This window comes from Pituophis catenifer, unplaced genomic scaffold, assembly GCF_029215685.1.
Source record: "Pituophis catenifer annectens isolate HBS135680 unplaced genomic scaffold, rPitCat1.0.hap2 SCAF_2, whole genome shotgun sequence".
Taxonomy (NCBI): domain Eukaryota; kingdom Metazoa; phylum Chordata; class Lepidosauria; order Squamata; family Colubridae; genus Pituophis; species Pituophis catenifer.
Window position 1 is genome coordinate 229,369,921 of NW_027256882.1, and position 21,293 is coordinate 229,391,213.

The following is a 21,293-nucleotide window of genomic DNA, read 5'->3' on the forward strand; positions in this document are numbered from 1 at the left end:
CAGGAATTTACGACTTTGCGGCCTCCTGCACTCACATGCACACTATTTGCACACTTCAAAACTGGCTTTGCACAAGCAGAATCAATGGAGAATTAGTAAAATTGGAAGTTACCATGACGAGATGTCTCGCTTAATGACCTTATTGCTTAGAGAAGGAGTAGTGGTCCCAATTTTGATTGTTAAGTGAACATCACCTGTAGTTGTATTCTGTGAATAGCACTAGATTTCTGTTTAATTAAAGTTGCAAATGTCTATAATAATCCGGGAGGAAAGAAATATGTTTTCAGTTATGTAAAGAAGAAACATCATTACTTTTACAAATGATGAAGGTTCATGTGACATCTATTTATAATTATCGTAAATAAAGTGAAGTCACAATTGTTCTCTGCAAGGTAATGAACTGGAGAGTATAATTTGTAGCACATTCCCCAGTAATGCAATAATATATAATTATTTATAGGGGAAAGGATGTTTTGTTTTTAAGAATTGGCATAATTTTCACTTAATGACTTTTTGATAATTGCAATTGAGCCAACACTTTATTTATCAAAAACTTTTGGCAATAGAATTTCAAGTTTGTATCAATTGTGCATCTAATTAAGGCCTGGTAAATTAAATGCAGATTGTTCATAATTTGGGTGTGGTCCATTCTATTATTTGGAAAAAGTTGTTAATTGAATCTTTACATTTTTCTTAGCATTAAAAAAAATGACATCAAGTCTAATTAGTTGTTCACATTTGCTGAAGTTATAGCATCAATCTACATTAATTTATTAACAGAAAATATCCAAAAAAAATTGTTACTATATTATACTGGGTTTGAAAAGTATGCAAGGAAGAAATGGAAAGTCACTAGCAAAAACAATCCTGATTTTTTTCGTACACACGACACCCAATAAATCATATATATGTTGCTAAGAATGAACACCAACTTCATAATCAGTCAATGTTGCTACTTGCTCTAGAAAATCCTGATCCAAATTAAAAGAACGTGAAACAGTTGTTTATTAAATAAATATTTCCATAGTTATAGAAAAAGAAAATAATTTCTACAATAAGTTTTGTTTTCATATGTAAAATGAAGCTGCGCAATGCTTTGATTTCAGTTCTGAAAGGGTTTTTCCAAATATACAGGTATTCCTCGACTTTCAACCACAATTGAGCCCAAAATTTCTGTTGCTAGTGAGACAGTTGTTAAGTGATTTTTGCCACTTACCTGTTTTCCCCAAAATAAGGCATCCCCTGATAATAAGCCAAATCGGACTTTTGAGTACATGGGAATAAGGCCAAGCACTTATTTCAGGGTTCAAAAAAATATAAGACTGGGTTTTATTTTTGGGAAAACATGGTATTACGATTTTCTTGCCATAATTCTTAAGTGAATCACTACAGTTGTTAAATTAGTAATATAGTTGTTAAGTGAATCTAGTTTCCTCATTGACTTTGCTTGTCAGAAGGTTGCAAAAGAGTGATTACGTGATCCCAGGACATTGCAACCATCATAAATATGAGCCAGTTGTCAAGCATCCAAATTTTGATCACATGACCATGGAGATGCTACAATAGTTGCAAGTGTGAAAAATGGTTATAAAATGGTGCTGTTGTAACTTTGAATGGTCACTAAACTGTAAATCAAAAGGTATTAACTTAAATCATCATGTGGGTTTTCTGAGGCATGTGGTGACCTCTATTGGAAATCTGGCACTGAGCTAAATTATTTTTGATTTAATTCATCCAGGCATTATATGTTACTTAATATTTATTAATATTTATAAATATTATAAATATTTATTGGGGAGAGGAGTAAACTTGTATGTCTGAAGATGTAGAATTGAATTAGACCAAAAGGAAGCAAATGTAGGATGTAGATTGCATTGAAATATCTTAATGATTACTTCAAAGTATATTAGTTCAAATATATTATGAAAAATATTTATTTATTTATTTATTTATTTATTTATTTATTTATTTATTTATTTATTTATTTATTTATTAGTTCGATTTATGCCGCCCTTCTCCGGAGACTCAGGGCGGCTTACAATGCATTAAGCAATAGCCTTCATACTTTTGTATATACCTACTTAGTAGGGCTTTTTGGCCCCCCCTAAGCGGTGTTCTATTTTATACAAAGTCAGCTTATTGCCCCCACAAACCGGGTCCTCATTTTACCTACCTTGGAAGGATGGAAGGCTGAGACAACCTTGAGCCTGGTGAGAATTGAACTCACAGTAATTGCAGGCAGCTGGCAGCTAAGTGCTACTTTAACAGCAGTTTAGTCCGCTGCGCCACCAAGGCTCCTATATGCCTAATACCTGTGGGTGTTGGTTTCATTTGCCATTCTTTTTTGCAAGATTAATTTTATATTAGTTTCAGATGGACAGTGCCTAGTGCTATCATCTAAATACATTGTTTATGCAAATATTGCCATTTCCTCTATAATGGATTTTTTGTGGAAAGAGAAAAAGAGATAAACAATTCGAAACATGTACAAGATGTTCTGAAATCCTGTAAAATTCTGTAAAACCCTATGAATGATAATTTAATAGTAAAAGATTTAGTGAAAAATACCCTCTACTTCTAAATTTAGCCAAATCAAATATACTGTATAAACTAAAATCCATCAGAATCTAAAACAGTTCTGAAGTACTTAAGTGAGTTTTCAAAATCAGGTTGAACAGAGAACCTCATTAGTGAAAATGTTAGGTATGCATCATTGTGAATATTGCAGAGATTTCTCATGACAAATCCTTTTCAGTAATATACGTAAAGAAAGGAGGATAAACTTAGTAAGAGAAATTAGATATTGGATTATTTTTCCTTGATTGGCACATTCACTACCTTCTTGAACCCAGTGTATCGTTCTGCTTAATGAGCTGGATAAAAGCCAAAAAGTTTGTTGGGCATTAATGATTAGTGTTGAGCTGTTGTGAGAACCGTGCTTAATGCCTCCCTTTTCATCCGTGCTGCTTTTTTCACCTATCTTGCTTCCCCAACTTTGGCATTGGTGCTCATTGATAGTATTGACGGGAACTGAAAAGTCTCTTAGCATTACCAAACAAGATAGTCCTCAGTTAATGACCATTCGTTCAGTGACTGTTCAAAGTTATGATGGTGCTGAATGAATAGTACTTACACACAGTCCTTGAACTTACAGCTGTTATGATGCATCCCTGCAATAACATAATCAAAATTTAGGTGCCTGGCTGCCTGCCCAAATGATTGCAGGGTTGTTTCAACTGCCCCCATTCACTGTATTCCCCTCCCCCATCTCTACCATTTTGGCTCACGACACTATGCCACACTTTATTTTGCCACACTTGCCCCAGCATTCTTCTGTCCATCACTGATTTTCACATTCTTCAGCTCCACTGCCGATGAAGAATATTTGGCCTGACCTTTCTTCCTGAGGTTACACATGGCCTTCTTCCCAAGGTTGCATGCGGCCTTCCTGCGGCCTCAACAAGATTTTGGAAGGGATTCCTGAGGCCTTGCGAAAATGCTGCTGGACATGTGACGCCTTTTTCTCAAGATCTCATGTAGCTGCATGAAGTCTTCTAAAACCTTGTGAGGCCTCAAGAAAGTTGAACATTTCCCAAGGCTTTCTTGGGAAAGAGGTTGTGTGTAGTTGAATCCCCAGCTGAAGGGGAGGAGGTTAAGCCAGAGAGAAAACATAGTCCACGTTAGAGTCCTTCATTCTGGGGAGGAAACATCTAAAATCTAATCGTTCAGTCTATATAAGCCATTTCCCAAGAGGAAGCAGACAATCTGGAAAAAAAATCTTGTAATATTGGTGATCAACAGTAAAATATCTGCTTGGGCCTATCCGTGACTTGCTTGCTCCTGACGTGTGTGACCTCAAAAGGAAGGGCCAGGCCAGGTGCGCTCAGTAGCAGGAAGAAGAAGAAGCTCAGCTTGGGACAGTAGGGCCAGGACAGTACAAGTCAAAGGTGGTGGGAATGGTGCACCACATGGTGGAAGGGGCTGTGAAGTGAAGATGGCAGAAGTAACTGGGCCTTCATGCATGGTGCTGGGTTGGAACAGGTTTTTGCCCTAGTGCATGGCTGCAGTGCTAGCTGCTGCTTCCCACTGTGGCACTGGGGTAGCTGACTGCAACATAGGGCTTGAGGTGGCATTTCTCAGAGCTGGGTTAGGGTTTGGGTTAGGGTTTGGAGGAGCATGATAGACATTGCCAATCATTTATCATTTTTAGGATCTCAAAATATATTTATGGTGGTAGAAACTAAAATAGCTTGAAAAGTGAGAATGCAGTGTCTATACATACACTGACTTTTGCTTCAGCCAGCAGCCTTTATTCTTTTGTTTAGTTTTTGCTATGCTTACAAATTAAATACTAATTATAGCTCTTTAGGGAATAGCTTGAAGCTATTTTGTCTGTTCCAAATGATGCAATCAGTTATGATTCTTCATTATTCATTTGAAAATCCAGACTAGAAATGGCTTATATAATTTGACCAGTTTTTAAATGTTAAGCTTTTTTTACTCTGAAGATTATTTTAAGAATATAAATAAAATTGCATCTTAAATAGAAGAATTCATGCAGTTCCTTTGAAACTTGGTCTACGAAGTTCCAAAGCCTATTTTTTTGAACTACAAATATCTGGAGGCAAATAACTCTAAGGTCAGGTTTAAAAAACAATTATCTGGGCAAGTAATAGAGACTAAGGTTAGAGAGGACTAATATTCTGAGTTTTATATGACTTATGAGGTATCTAATTCAGAATCCCTAGAAGATTCATTCCAGCTGTTCCAAACATTAATGGTTAGAAGCAAGTTGTTGGAAAAAAGAAAAGGAAAACAGACTATATTGGGTAAACCGATTCCCAAGAATTTTGTACAGAAGTGAAACAATAGAAAAGACCTGTTCTATCTCATACACACACTCTCTCTCTCTCTCTCTTCTAAAAAGTTGAGCCAAACACAGAGCTAAAAATATATTAATAAATGAAACAAATTCCAATGCCAAGGATTATAATATATGCTTAAGACTGATCCTGTGAACAGTTGTAGCCCATTGAGAAATTAGTTTGAAATAGTTATATGAAACTTTATATATTAATGACAGAAAATTATGGAATATTTTCTTCAAAAGTATTTGCTTTTTATTAAATTTCTCTGAATAAAATTAAAATCTTTCCTAAGTCAGCATCAACATTTATATGACTGAAAGACAAGTTGAAAGTGAATTTAATTAATGAATCTTTCTTCAGTTATTTTTCTCCACTTTGGTTCAAAAGGAAGAAAGGACCTTCATTTTATGTGGCACAAAATATATAGGAAAACATATTTTGTGCCACATAAAATTAAGGTCCTTTCTTCCAACTAATTTGTCTTTAACAAAACTGTAATCCATACAGATTAACCATAGATATTAAACATAGTGAAAGTCAAAATCTTGAAAATTGTATTTCATTTATCACTGTAATGCTATGTTTACTGCTATATTTGCAAAGAAAAATTAAAAGATGGCATTTAAGTTGAAATTGGAATCTATATAAAAAATGCCTTTGTTTAATAACATTTATGTTACTTCTTCTTCTGACAAGATTGGTAAAATCAGGGAAACACACAGTATGAATCAATTTGTATGCATTTCCAAATGATGGGCTATTAAAATGAAACAAAATAACTTGGAATTTACAATTTGAGAAGGAAATGCATTTCCTTTGATGGTAGTTGAAATTCAGCTTGTAAATGTTTAACATCATTGAAGAAAATTTTGCATTACTATCCTGAGGCTTTAGCCTTAGATGTAACGTAGTTACAGAATTACCAGAATGGCCGTCCATCCATGAGGAACAGACAGAAACATCTTTAGAGGATGGTGAGAGATGAACTACTCTGAAGAAACAGATTGAATGAATATTCACTTTGCTTTTATCAAAACAAAAATGTACAATTTTCTGGAAAAATCAAAGGATGGACAAATGATTTAGTTACAAATCAGGGACATTTTTAACATATAGTTCTTTTATATTTTTAAACATAACCTTAATATGCTAACTTAATTACCTTTATTTCCCACTGAAAATAATGGAAATGTTAATCATGCCATTTACTTTATTACTTACTTGTTGAAGACCTTATTTTTTTGAAGTTCTCCAGAGGTCCAGAAGAGGCTGACCCACAGAGAAGCCAAAGTGTTTTATTCAGATGATGGTGAAGCTGTAAGAACGTGAAATCTAAGGAAATCATTTTCACCAGCTTCTGGATAAAAGACTTCATCTGGGGCCATGTGATCAGCAAGCCTAGGCCTGGATTGGGCCACAGCAGCCTCCTGCATCAGGGATTGAGGCAGCAGCAGCCAATGAAAGGGGAGGTAGCTTCCTTTGTCTCATCGGGCTGAACTGCAAGACCCTTGTTGATTAGCTACCACACCCCAATCCCTGAAGCTGCTCATTCGAACTAGCTAGTCAGCAGCAAACAGACTTAGTCTTGGGCCCAAACTAAGCCTGACCAGACTGGGTCCAAACTAAGCAGAAACCGAAGTCTTTTAAGGGAAAGCTGTTTTCCTTACATCTCATGTTCTTGCAGGTTTACCGGCTTCTGAATAAAAGATTTTGGTTTCTCTGCCACGTGGCTCAGCCTCTTTTGCAGCTCTTTGAAAAGTAACTACAGTAAAGCCATGGAAAATGGGGTGGGGAGGCCTGGATCGGGGCCAGGGATCCTCCATTTCAGTCTGAAACAGGCTGGGGGAGCCCTAGGGAGGCCTGAAGGGGGCATGGAAGGCTGGATTGGGCCCAAGGACCCTCCATTTCAGCCTGTAACAGGCTGTGGAAGCCCTAGGGAGGCCCTGTAACAGGCTGTTCACATTTCCAAAGAGGCGAAAGAAGGCTCACCAGACAGGCAGGTAGCTGGGCTGTGTGGGAGGCAACGGAGAATGGCAAAGGAAGGCTCAGCATGTAGCTGGGCTGCATGGGAGGCCAGGATGAAGGCAGGCAAGTGGTATGGGCCACAGGGGCCACATGGTTGAGGCAAGCGAGCTAGCGAATGAGGGAGCCAGAGAACAGCAGCTGCTATGCCATGGCCAAGGTGGGCGAGGCAAATATAGAGTGACTTGGGGGGGCATGGCGGGGTGAGCAGGGCTAGCCAGTGGTGTGACTAGCCAGTTCTCTGAACTGCACAAAAATTTAACAAATGGTTCGTCTGAACCGGTCCAAACCAGCTGAAAGGTAAGGATTGAGGAGGAAGCATAGATATCTCAGTGGTTAGGAGAGCCCTTGGGTGGAGAGAAGCACTAAGGCCCCCCCATGCTGTTCCCAACCCTAAGATACCTCGTGCACTTAACAACCTGCACATTCAATTAGTAAATGAATGGATGAGGGCAGGGATTTTTCACGTTCATTTAACATGATTCACTCCAATAAATTCTCAAGTTACAAATGTAATTGGCAGGCTCCATTACATTTGCAATTCAAGGATTACCTATAATATATAATTATATATTATATATAATTTATAAATTATATTAATATATATTATATATTAAAAACAATGCTGAAATAATGTATGTATACACACAGAGAGCAAGAGAGATAGACAAACCGACAAACAGACAGACATAGACAGGTAGATAGAAACGTGTGTCTGTGTACACACACACATACACACATACACATTTTTCATCTTCATCATTGTTTACCTACTAGTGCAGTATCACTCTTTTTTTCAGCTCAACTCATTGTTGATCCATTGGTTGCAACAGGAATTGACCAATCTGTTAGTAGCCTAAGCCTGATGAAATGGATTGAGTGACTGGGCCACTCACCCAGCTTTTGTGGTTAAAGCAGGAGCAGAACTTGTTTCTAGTGTGATGGCTTAATCACTAAACCAAAGTGATTGAATTGAAACATATGACTTCTCAGAGTGGAGGAGGGAGGATAAATTTTTATAACACTTCAACAAAAGATAATCATATTTCATTGTAATTGTTCATACATAATCTACGTCTATAGGCAGCTTGTTTGTAGGAGGCAAGTAATATATATATATATATATATATATGTGATATGGAACCTACTGGGTAATTAGAGCCATAAATTTATCTTTCCAATGTTGAAAATTAATGTCTTGGCAATAATAAAGACACAAAAATCTATTACCATTGACTAGCAGTCAAACTTTATGTTGTGGTTATATAATTCAATAGATTATGTGCATCTGAAAATATTACTTTGATTTGTTTCAAAGTCAAATTAATATATCTAATTATTATATTTCTTCCCATAAAATAGTAACTTTAGAACACTGCAAAAACTTATGATTTAACAATCATAAATGTTACTTTAGGTGCATGTCCAATAATATAATTACTTATTCTTCTGTACAAATGCCCTGTTTCAATAAATTGCAAATTTGTTGTACAATGTGTAATCTAAGATCTAAAAAGGTGTTTAGTATTGATTTTTGTTTAGTTAAACATTTTTGTTTTTTAAGCGAAAATGAGGGTCTCGCATTTCTTACCAATTAACAGATCAAATTGATATATGAATAATTGGTATTTATAAAGACTGATCATTGATTTTTTTGGACTCAGAATCACATTTAATAACTTAGCTAACTTTGAGATGAAAATGCTGCTGGTCCAAATCAAGATGTCAATAAACAACTGTAAATACTACTTTTTGGTAGCAACTGACAAATGTTATTTATCTTTTAACAAAGAAAATGATAAAAGCTCATTATCATTATCATCCACTAATTTTATTAATATAAAAGATCCCAACATCCATTTAGATTTACACAAAATCAATTTTTATTCCATTTTGAGACTTGGGTTATATCATAGTGCATTAAAAAAGAGTCAAGGTATATTTTCCAAAATATACTCTTTTAAATTTACAAAACTAATATATATTGAGTAAACAAAAATATTTTTGGAAATGTATGTACAAATTTCAAATATTATATAGCATACTGGAAATGTGATTATCTGTGTCCTGTACACCCAAGTTTTTCTCAAGCTGGGCAGCTAGATCATTTTCCTGCTAGACAATATGGGTCAGACATATTCTCCCTACGGAAGATGATCCTAAAGGCAATAAAACATGTTACTGCATTCTGCTAAAGTTGCGTTTCTGAGTCATCCTCAAAGGGCAGCTTCATGAAAAATAAAGCCACACATAAAAGAGAGATGAAGTGAATCACTGTCTTAAGTGCTTACTTCCTGATTTCAGAGAGGGTAAGGTATAACAGACAGATCAGCAAAAATCAGCTAACTGGACCAGCAAAGGTGCAACTGGACATATCTTACACCTGTTGTTTCAAAAGCCAGGATTTTATGATTTTATGAGACTGCATACTAGCTCCTTCAGGGAAAGTGCTACTCATCAAGAGTTTTAGATGGAACTTCCATGGTACTATAAGAGTTCTGAACTAATAGTAACCTCGTCTTGCTGTGAAGATCTGTTTTGCCCCCATTTATTTCTAAATGTTAGGCAGCATTTAGGCTTTCCATCGCATCTCCTGTTTGCCTTAGACCAAGATATAAAATGATATCCTCAGCATATTGGTGATGTCTAATATCCAATCAATGGATGATTATCCACCATGGTTTCGTTAAAAAAGAAGGAGGGGAAAAGCCGAGTACTAGAGCATCCACACTGATGTGTACAAAACAAGTATTGATCTTTTACTGCTTTTACTGTGATAGTATAGGTTCGAACATGGGATTGTACTCAACTCTGGGTATTGTCATTCCTCATCACCTGTCAACATTGCTCCAGATACTTTATGTTGCACTTCCTGTCCTGGGACTTCTTGTTAAATCAAGGAGTGATCCAGATTGATACCAAAAGAAAGACTGTGCACGGACCACCTGCTAAATACTTGATAACTTAAAGCTGCAGGCTAAGTTGGTATAAATTTAAAAAACTTACTTCCTATCTCATCTTAATTAAAATCCATAATTATCTCTAGGTAGATAGACTTTAGAAGAAATGGTTTATACATTTGTAATGATATTGAATTATTAAACGGTATAATACATATAGTCCATGAAATATTATGTATAATGATAAAACTAATTCAATTAAGCTTTATAAGAAGCACAATCTAAAATGTAAAGTAGTTAATAAAAACAATATTTTATTGTAATATTTTATTTTATTCATTCATCTATTAGAGAATTAGTTATGATGGAAGTGGAAAGAACTAATATATATGTTCATTCTCTGATGCGATCAGAATAGAGTATTCTTTTTACAAGATTAAATAAGAAAAAGAAACTTATGTGTTGCATAAATAAATAAATAGGAATGAAAGTCCTTCATTTAGTTTATTAATTTATTCACTGGTAATTTCATAACCTTTTTGGGACAGCAAGTATTAGTAACAAGAACTTAAAATGGAAGAGTACTATAATCTCTATTTGCTATTTTATAGGATGGATTTAAATTACAAATAAAACATTTTATCCAAATTAAATTATAAAAAAGGGCTATTACAACTTAATATCTACTTCTAATTTCAATATTTTGTAATTTATTTCAAATAGGGCAGAAACAACTTGGGCTCCATTTATGTGTGGGCATCTGGAAATGGTGGAAGAAGTAAAGATCATTGCTCGTGTGATGGCTACACCAATAGCATCTATACCATCTCCATCAGTAGCACAGCTGAAAGTGGAAGGAAACCTTGGTATCTAGAAGAATGTGCATCAACATTAGCTACAACCTACAGCAGCGGAGAATCCTATGACAGGAAAATAGTATGTGGTCTTTTCACCATGATTGAAGTTCAATTGAAAATAAAATTGACAACTTCTTTTTGTAAATATATTCTAGGTTTTATTTATCCTAAAATTACTTGATATTTTTTTTTATTTTAAAGGATTTGCTCCTAAAAACTCTTTTTCATCCTCAACCAAAAACTGATTTGCACAAGAAACAAACATACAGAAAATCTTCCAATTTAAGGGAGGGAAAAACACATTTGTTCTCTCTCAATCCTAGTTTTCCATCATGAATACAAATTTGTTTAATGTTTTCTCCTTTTCAGTCTCTTGCTGCTAATAAGGAGTTAAGATCGGCTATTTTTCAAAATATATCGTTTCTTCTAATAATCTGGGATAATAGCCATCTCTCCTGGAAACCTTGCTGTTTTCAGATGATTAATTTTAAAGACAAATTCTGAGGTAACTCTTCATTCCAGTAATTATTCTGTTATCATCTGCTTTCTTCTACTTATTTTTCTTTTGATAAATTTTATATATTGGGTTTTTTTTCTATAATTTCTTCAAAAAATGGTAAAATAAGGAAGAAGTCATTCATTTTTCTAGCAAAAAATATTTCCATGATGAAATTTACCATCTTGAATTCAAGAGTATTTTGATAATATTGGCTTTAATTGATAATCTACTCTTGTACAAGCATTTAATTCCCATTCACTCAAAAACATGATATAGTGTAACACATATCAGTTCAAATATTTCTAGATAAGTTTTTCTTAAACATCCCATGCTGAAGCCATAAATAATTCAGCCTAGGATCATTTTTGTGTTTCATATTAATTAAAACAAGATTGAAGATTCCAAGCACTTGAAATATAATTAATTATTTCTAAAAATGCAAGAATTCCAAAGACAACTTTCCATGACTTTTAGTCACAGATTACAACGTGCATTTATACATGCAAAGCGTATAAAATTATTTTGGCTTCTAGTACTAATAAAGGAGAATAGCTCAGGATTGAAATAAGGTTTCCTTGGTGCTCTCTGAACTTGTTTTCTTGCAGACATTTCATTACCCAAGCTAGATAATGTCATCACTGCTAATCTAATGTTCTAAACTAGCTTTGGCTTCTAGTGCTCAAGAAAAGGATAATGCCTTATCAAGCTTTATTCACATTTCTCTGATATAAGAGCAACAATAGCAAAAATATGATTCTGCGTGATTTCTCTTGATCTCAAGTAGTGCAGTTAGACTATTGGACTGAGTAGCACTATGCATTTAAACCTGTCCAGTCATCCCATCCTATATATTTGATAAATGAATTCAAAGCCATGCAAGCAACTGTTGGGGCAGTTTTATTTGAAAGGTTTCTTGAAATCTTGACAGTCTCAAATTGCTACTTAGTGATGGAGTGGTAACAACATCCAGGAACAATCCTAATTCTGCGTAATCTGGCAGTTGTAATTTACAACTGCATCTGTCTATTATAAATCTACATGCATTTTCAGGCAGCCACCTATCTATCTCAAAGAAATAGCATCTTCCAAAGCACCCCTTTTCAATTGAGAGACTCAGGTTCCTGCAATGAAGTCTATTAGTTATGAGAAGAACGTGTCTAGACTTAGGCAATAACAGAATTGGACCCACTGTGTAATCTCTCCAGATTATTTGTATAGAATTTGAGATCATATAATTTGATAATGTAATTTGATGATCCTACCCAAATTTCTTGATCTTTGATTTTTTTTTTTCCTCATATGCCACTCTAATCTGCTTCACCCAATCTGAATCAGTAACAGCAGAAACGTAATAGGTTTCTGCTGATGGGCTGGTTAGACTGAAAAAGATTTGGAGAGAAAAAAAAACAATTCACAATCTACAAAACCTCAGCACTTGGGATAGTCCCGTTCCCCCCCCCCCCCCCCAAAAAAAGTGAAGGACACTGCTCAAAAGGTCTTATTTGTTTTGAGTTTTCATTTTACAAGAAAATTCTCATGTTTTGTTTTATACTTAGAATACATGGAGTTGCCACTCCAGGTTGAAAAAAAGAACATAATAGTTTGCACATGCCTAATTATGAGGCCACCTGACTCCAGAATCCCTAATTATAAGTCCATTTGACTCAGGGGAGAGAGCAGGTAATGAATCAAACAAGGCAACTTCGGGGTTCTCATCATTTAAAAAAAAGATTAGATGGTAATTGAGATAATATACAAAGCAGATATGTTTAATCAACTTTGATTTAAAGAAGAAAAATCAATTCAGCCAGTTTACATCAAAACATTTTACATGGCTCAAGTAGAATTTCCATTCAGAGCATTTTTGTTACCCTTTTCTGAGTGAAATGTCTCTTTTAATAATCGAAATAAAACAGGTGATGGGATTAATATGTGAATAATAATTCAGTGTCTATAGCATGTCTTAGCATAAATCTAATTATGCCTAATATTATTATGCTCATAACTCTGTTGATAATGTTGTAATGAAGCCTTGAGCTAAAACAAACAATCTAACAAGAAATATAATTTGAATCCAGAGTTAATATAAATAAAATCTGTTGAGTCACTAAGACTTTCTTGCCCTTCCTGCTTCTTCAACCCTCTATAGTCCAAACCACCTCTCCTGAGGATTTGGCAACTTAAAAAAATATAATATTTGAACCTTAGTAGGAAAGGGAATTACAAATAATTATACTATTGATATATTTTGCTGTTTTCTTCAAAACTAATTATGGATCTTACTGTTCTTATTAATCTGTATAATAAAAATGTGAATACCTCAAGCCAGTACATATATTATGGCCTACATTTATTTATTATTTATAAATAATATGATGTATGCCATCAGTTCCATAGTCCAGGATGATCACAGCATATTAAGAAAATAAAGACAACATAAAAGTATAACCAACCTCAGACAGGGAAAATAATCGAATGGCCCCTAGTATTGCTGTTAACCCAGTATGAAGCTCTCTTCTTCAAAGTCTCTGTGGAAAAGCACAATTTTAACTGACCTCAATGAGAATGCTGTTTGAAAGTAATAGTGCAACAAACAACACCATATCTCTACTATATTGGCTTCTACTGTCAGACAATTGCATTCTATGCCAGCTGTAGTTTCTGGGTCATCTTCAGTGACAGCCACTTCCTAAGGAAAAGCACAATAACCTTTTGCTTAATTCAGAGGAATTGTAAGCCTGGGATATATTTTTTGTTTCTGCAAGATTTTCATTTGAGACTTCTTTGGGTGGAGCATAAGTAATACAATAGATTGATGTGAAGTTTGTTTGGTGGGTGCCTTGATCTCTATCATAATGGTTTATTTACTTTGTTAGCTGAAATAATGGAACTATTCTCAAACAAAATGTTGATAACTCAAAAAGTAGAAGCAAGATGTTGCTTCTACACCTTTCCATTTTTCCTTTTTATATTTCTAAGTGGTTCTAAGTCTGCTTTATATAAATTAAATGACTGAAAAGTACTTGACATTATTTGTATTTAATTTTTAAAAAGGAAATGCAATCAATCAATCATATAAATGTAACATATTAGTGGGTTTCTTTTTGATTTTTTTAAAAAATTAACACTTATCAACACCTATCCAGCTGCACACTTCATGCTATTTTAAGGAAGGAGCAGGAGGGACATAATTTATTGTTGATTGATTTTTCTTGTATGCTACCAAGTGTTCCACTGAAGCCAGTTTAATGAAGATCAGAAATAGCCTGCGAATCTTTCTACATCCCTAGTGGTCAATTTGCTATATGAAATCAATTTCAGGCACTATAACATTCTGAATCTGGGCAGTCGACCTACAGACCTTAAGCATTTAATTCTATATAGTGTTTCTTTTTTTATATATGACTTTATTGAATTTCAATAACCCACAAATACAGAAAAAATTAGAAAAAGAGAACAGCAAGCAAAAGAATTGTAACAAGAAAATGGTGTGAATGAGTTTTTAATGTTTTTAATGATTTTAATTTTTCAATTTTTTTTTATAATTATTTTTTAAAATGTATTGTGATCCGCCCTGACTCTTCGGAGAGGGGCAGCATATAAATTTAATTAATTAAATTAAATTAAATTAAAAGAAAAAAGATATGAAAAAAGATGTAGAAAAAGAGTAACTTCCAACTTACTTCAATACCGACACAAATATATAGTAAAGTAACCTGACTGTATATTTAAACAAAAATAAAGACATAATATGTAAATCATATGTAGTAAACAAAAACAAAACAATACACAATATTTCTATAATTGGAACACATCTAATCATCAAATCTCCAAATCAGTTTTATTTCTATTATTTTTGAACAAGAAGTTCAAAAACAGTATCCAAATTGAAACAAAGCTAGACAGTACTTTTTCATCAGCAGTCAGTTTTGCTATCTCAGCCAGCTCTATTAATTTTCCAATTTATTCTAGGGGTTTGCATATCTTTCCATTCGATGTAGATAGAAGTCTTGGGATGTTATATATCAAAACAAAGGCCTGCGTTTCCTTTTGGTCTGGTATCCATCATACATAAAAGAGAAACCACCAGTTTTAATTGCCTAAGACCTCCAGGGTCCCTTCCAACTCTGTTATTCTCTTTTCTGTTTCTGTTTTCTATATGTTTGAGTCAAACACATATTTTGTTCCAATATTTCTTGATGTTTGGCAAGTCCACCAGAAGTGATAAAAAGTATAGGTTGCATTTCCGACACTTACTTGACATTCCCATATACATCTTTGACAGTTTATTAGGCATTAAATACCAACAATACATCATTTTATACAAATTTCTTTCACATTGCGTTATTTCCCAAACTTTTTTCCCTCAGGACCCCTTCCCACTTTTGAAAATAATGGAGGATCCCAAAAGAATATAGATTATCATTATCATTTATATTAATACTGACACATTCACTGCCATTGTTGCTTATCACAGTTGTTTGATGGGATTTTAATATTGTATTAATTTTCAGCATAGGCTAGCAAATAAGTTTGACTCTGCAGACCCCTGAAAGGGTTTTGTGAATGCCCAGAGATCCTAGGACCAAACTTTAAGAAATGCAATGTAGACAAACTGAGTTTTAACATGTACCGTACTATTTAATGCCAAGTCACTGAGAAGTTTACAGAAGTGATACTGTTACTGATACTTGATTTACAACTTGTGTAGACCTGAATACAAAATTATCAAGTTTGGCACATGATAAGTACTTCATATGCAACAATTGTTAGGAAAGCAAGAATTTGCTTTTTGCATCATTTCCCATTCACCCATCCCTATCCTCTACCCAGAATACTGTTACTGGTTTCAAAGTTATAGCACAAACATAACTAAGTGCCTATGCATGTAACTTTTTTGGCTTTCTGTTAATTCTTTTATTGGCAGTTATATTTATCATTTACTGGCAGTGGCGTTTATTGTTACAATTTATATTCCACGAATTTATATTCCATGTTTTAAGCAGCTTTATACATTGTGTCCTGAGGCTACTCTTATAAAAAGTGATTATTCTTTTTTCTTATGTTGATCTCTGATGTACTTTTCTATGGATGAAGTACATTCAGTTCTAATATATGCTTTTTTTTATTAATCATATTTTTATAATTGTAATTTAATATTTATTTTCTAATTGGTATAACTACATAATGGTAGTTTGGATATGTTTACTAAGTTTGCATATGTTTACAAAATATAAATGTGTGTGGATATGTTTACAAAGTTTTACATATTCAGATTATATTTTTATTTAAACTGGATGGAAGATGGCTTATACAAAATTTTAATATTTCACACCTAATTTCCAATTATTTAATTTCCAATGCTAATTGGAATTTGAATTAATCAGGGAGGAAACCTTTAATAGTAGTTATTTCTAATGTATATTTTAATACTTTCTATTATAGCAGTAGTAATGTTGAAGATAAAACAATTACATATGCATTTAAAATACTTTTTATAGACAGAAGGGAAAAATTGAATTTGATTAGGATTAAGATTAGAGATGAGAATGAAGGGTAATATTGGTTTGTTTTAAAAAATATATAAGGAATACCTATGGCAAAAAGTAAATATAAAAATTGTAAACTTAATTGAAATGACTAAATATTGTTTAAATTTGTGAACCAGCCAAATACTCTGTTCAAAGAAAATGCATTTTATGTTTGTATGTGTGTTTGTCTAAAAAAATAAAAAAACTTTTATAAAAAAAATACTACCATATTTTTCGTAGTATAAGACCCACCTTTTTCCCCCCAAAAGAGGGTGAAAATCTGGGTGCATCTTATATTCCAAATGTAGCCCCATCCAGCTTCTCAAACAGAGGTGAAAAAAGCATCAGAAATGAAGCCCACAAATAGAGCTTCAGAAAAAAAAGCCCCCAAACAGAGCTTCAGAAAAGAAGCCCCCAAATAGAGCTTCAGAGGCTTTTTTTTCTGTTTTGGAGACTTTCAGAGGCAGAAAAAAAAAGCCAAAAAAAGCAAGGCACAGAGCTCATAACCAAGGAACCTGTTGATAAAATTCACTTCTGGGAACAGCTGATTGGGGGTATTCCGGGAGGCCAATCTACCTGCCAATCAGCTTTTTTCTTATTTTCCTCCCCCAAAACTAAGATGCGTCTTATACTCCAGTGCATCTTATAACTCCAAAAAATATGGTATTTTAAAATGGGGTGCATTTGTGTCTTTTAAAAGCCTTTGTATTATATAACGATATGTACTTTTTAATAGAATATATAGAGAAAATTTAAGAAAATAAATGATGGGTAATAACCAGAGTAAATATATTTAATATAAAGCTTTCCTTTTTTCCTGCCCTAAACCAAGTATTTATCCTTGCCCCATCCATTTTCAGAATGAGGATTCTGGCATAACTTTGAAAGGCTAGATATGGTCCCATTCCCTCAGCAATTATTTATATGGATTTTGTTGAAACTCAAGTTTCAGATATCTAGAACCCTCATCATGTAAATACTTGAACGCTTCAAAGATGTCCCATTGACATTGCAAATGTAATTTGGATTCCTCTAGGCCTACAGCATAAATGCCTCTAGGGCAAAAACGGTGTGAGCTCCTACGTGAGGAAGGACCCTGATTATGTCAACTCAAGTAGAAGCTAATGCATGTACAACTGTACATTTGTACTCAGTTGTGAGAGTCTGCAGGAGCTGCTGTCATACAAGCAGTCTCCATTGAGGCAGAAATGTATTCAGAGTGTCTGCTTCTGTTATTCAAAGGGATAAAAATGGCCTGCTACTCTTGCCACTGAAAGAATAAAATTTGTATTAGATTGGAATTTAATTTTGCTTGCAGCACTACCATAAAATGCTCAAGTGTCAAATCATCTAACAAAGTGTCTCATGAAGGTAATAAAGGACTGTTGCCAGACATTTCATTACTACAGTATTCTGGGAGCCAAATGATTTTTGAATATCTATATGCTTTAGAGAGCTAAAACCAGCATTAAAAAAAAGTTATCCCATTGAATAAGAAAGTTTCAAATGCATATAAGTTATTTCAACAAAAGAAACTTTTTGTTGTCTGCAGCAACATTGTTCTTAATCGTACACTTTCCCCCCCAGATCACTACAGACCTCAGACAACGTTGTACAGACAGTCATACAGGGACGTCAGCTTCTGCACCTATGGCTGCAGGAATCATCGCTTTGGCACTGGAAGCCAAGTAAATACCTTTTTTTTGTTGTTTTTGAATGAAAAATAATTAAGACATAAGATTCTATGCGTTCTTCCTCTTATAAAATGTTACTTTCACTTAAAAATGCTTGTGCATCTATCCATATTCATGTATTAGGAATACCTGAGGGACTGCCTTTTTCTAGGAATCTCTACCGTCCAATTCAAGATAGCAGATTGAGCATCATGTGGATCAACCATAGCGTGTTGGCTGGCAGAGGTTAGAAGATGGGCCTTTTCTTCAGTGCCCCCTGCTTTCTGGAATATGCTCCTCTGGGAGATTAGAATGCTCCCAGCCTTTTATAAGGTTTTAGAAACTTGGCTATGTTCCTGAGCCTGGGGCACTAAATATGTTAAGGGCCCATTTCTTAACTTTACAGTTAATTAGCTAATGGCTGCTGTGTATATTTATTTTGGAAGTTTCTATTGGTTTTAAATGTTTTTATTGGTTTAAAAAAAATTTTGGTTTAGGAATTGTAAGGACCTAGACTAATTGATTGAGATGAGCAGCTATAGAAATTGAATGAGTGAATGAATGAATGAATGTAACTTAGATGTACATCATAGCTACATTATAGTGGCATTTCCCTCTTTTAAAGTATATTTAGAGTTTAATCCTAAATCAGCATTCCAGATTTGTGTGGTGCATCATAAATAATGGTAGGTATAGCTCTACCACTTGCAATGAACACAAGGTCAAATTCCATATATAACCAAATGGTTTTAAGGATAAAACAATAGTTATAACAGTTAACAATCAGATGTTACATTAAAGCCATGGGGACCCGTGTTCTAGGCTACAAACATTTTGTACTGAATTGCTTAAACTACAGTAATCCAAAAAGAAAAAAAAGAAAATGGCTTGTTGCCAGGACTCTTTTGCTAAAAATATTAAACAAATAGTTGTACACAGTGATTATCAACAATCTACATTGTTTTTCTTAAAATAGAAGTTATATCCAATCCTCCAAATGATGTCCATGAGGTCATGAGGAGTTGAAACTAACTGAACAATAAAAACAACAAATATGTTTAGGGCTACAGTTACTGGCATCTGAGAAACAGCTGTTTGGGCAATGGATCTTCTTCTCTTTCCTGTAAACCTGGCATTTCTCCCATAACTAAGTTCCTCTGGTTCTCCAGAAGAGACTTGGAAGCCTTACAAAAATCAGGGGAAATGTTTCACCAGCAATATTTTAATTCAATAAAACTGATATTACTGGATTTGTTGGAAATGTATGTTCATATCATATGCGTAACCTGAAGGTAACCACGTTTAGTGAGGAGTATCATCTTGTTTTCTTATAATGGTGCAATTGCAAGTAGATAGATAGATAGATAGATAGATAGATAGATAGATAGATAGATAGATAGATAGATAGATACACACACATACACACATCTATCTGCTTGGTATCTCAGAATGTTACCTTCTATGCTTGTTTTCCATTTTTTCTGAGTACACTGGGAATTTTTTTTTAAAAAAATAATCTTCCACTGCTGACCAAACATTTCTATTTTATAATAATAGTTTGGGGACCCATGAGAGGTTCAGAAGCATTTTTGCAGTTAGGAAGGTTGATGCAGGATCTGCTATTGGTTTTGCTATTAGTATATTATTTTTCCATTCATTTGTTTGTTCTTCTTAATGAAAAGTGTCTGAAAAAAATAGGTTGGGTGAAAAAAAAAAAGCTTAGTCCCAAGGAAGGTATTAACAAAGACATTGGAGCTGACAATCAGATTATAAAATAAGGATGGCCCATCTGTTTCCTGAAGCGTGAGACAAAGGATTCCAGATTTTTATGTGTATTTGTTCTACTTCATTCATGGGATTTTACTGGAGAAGCAGTTCAATGAAAATGTCTTCAGTTTGTTACTTTCCAAACCCATGCCAACTTGTTTTGTTTAGTCAATTAGAAAGCCCTTTTGCTAGAACTTCTGGTGGCAAACTAGATATTCCCAAAGAATCAGGAATGAGGTTGTGATGGACATCAGTGGCCAGATGGTGAATTCTGACCAGCAAAGTCTTTCTGGAAAAAAAAGAGATCTTGAAATCACCCACCTGCACTCCAGATTACTGCTCCTCATGAGTAGACTGCAGGAATTTTAACAAGCCCACAATCTTAATATAGTCTATATGGGTACAAAGTTCATAAGAGCATCATTTCTTAATCATTTTTGATGTAATTAATTTACAGCCAAAGAGAGATTTTCTGAATGGCAGGATAGGATTCCACTTGGTAAGTTATTGTTTTTTATGGTTTACAAAGGAATAAAGACAAAAAAAGATATTTAAGACTTAAAAACGTTTAACAGAAAGCTTAAAAAGTCAATGAAAAAACTTTAAATGGATTAATGAAATATTATTTTGAAAGATTATTTTTTGATGAAAGTGCTTTTGAACAAACTAGAATTAAGAGAAACAAAGTGGACTTTTGTGGAAAAGTTCTTTGTTTATTATTAAAGAGTATGACAATTGATGGATTTTAAAACAAAAGATAAATATGAGCCAGACTATGATGCTTATTGAAACTACAGAGTGCTAATAGAGACAAATGTATTAAAGGAACAGGAAGATAAAATAGGAAAAAAAGGAACTTTTCCATTGCCTGAGACACTTTTAATTTTGGATTATAATACCATAATAGCAACTGCCAGAAACTTGCAAGAATGAAGGAGAGGAAAAGAACTCTTAGAGCAACCTGCAGAGAAAGGAATTACATCAGATTTGCTTCAAAAATTATTTCTGTATATGGATAATAAATTGGAATCACTTGATACTAAATTAACAGCTTTTGAAAAAGAATGAAGCATTATAAAGATAAAAGAGGAGATGAAAGAAGTTAAGAAGATGGAAAGCTCTGCAAAACAGATGTGAATATTGCAAGACTGAGTTTGAAACAGAATTGTGGACAAA

At 34.0% G+C, this 21,293-nt stretch overlaps 1 protein-coding gene across 5 annotated transcripts in view; it reads left to right on the plus strand.

The window, feature by feature from the left end:
* Nucleotides 1-21,293, plus strand: part of PCSK5 (proprotein convertase subtilisin/kexin type 5) — a 201,356-nt gene that overhangs the window by 91,208 nt on the left and 88,855 nt on the right. For all 5 annotated transcript variants that reach the window (XR_011600080.1, XM_070938639.1, XM_070938640.1 and 2 more), the window contains exons 8-9: nucleotides 10,514-10,726; nucleotides 18,265-18,365. Coding sequence is in view for 4 of the 5 variants with exons in the window: in XM_070938639.1 (XP_070794740.1) it covers nucleotides 10,514-10,726; nucleotides 18,265-18,365 (314 nt within the window). In the remaining variant the exon portion in view is untranslated. The remainder of the gene's footprint in view (nucleotides 1-10,513; nucleotides 10,727-18,264; nucleotides 18,366-21,293) is intronic.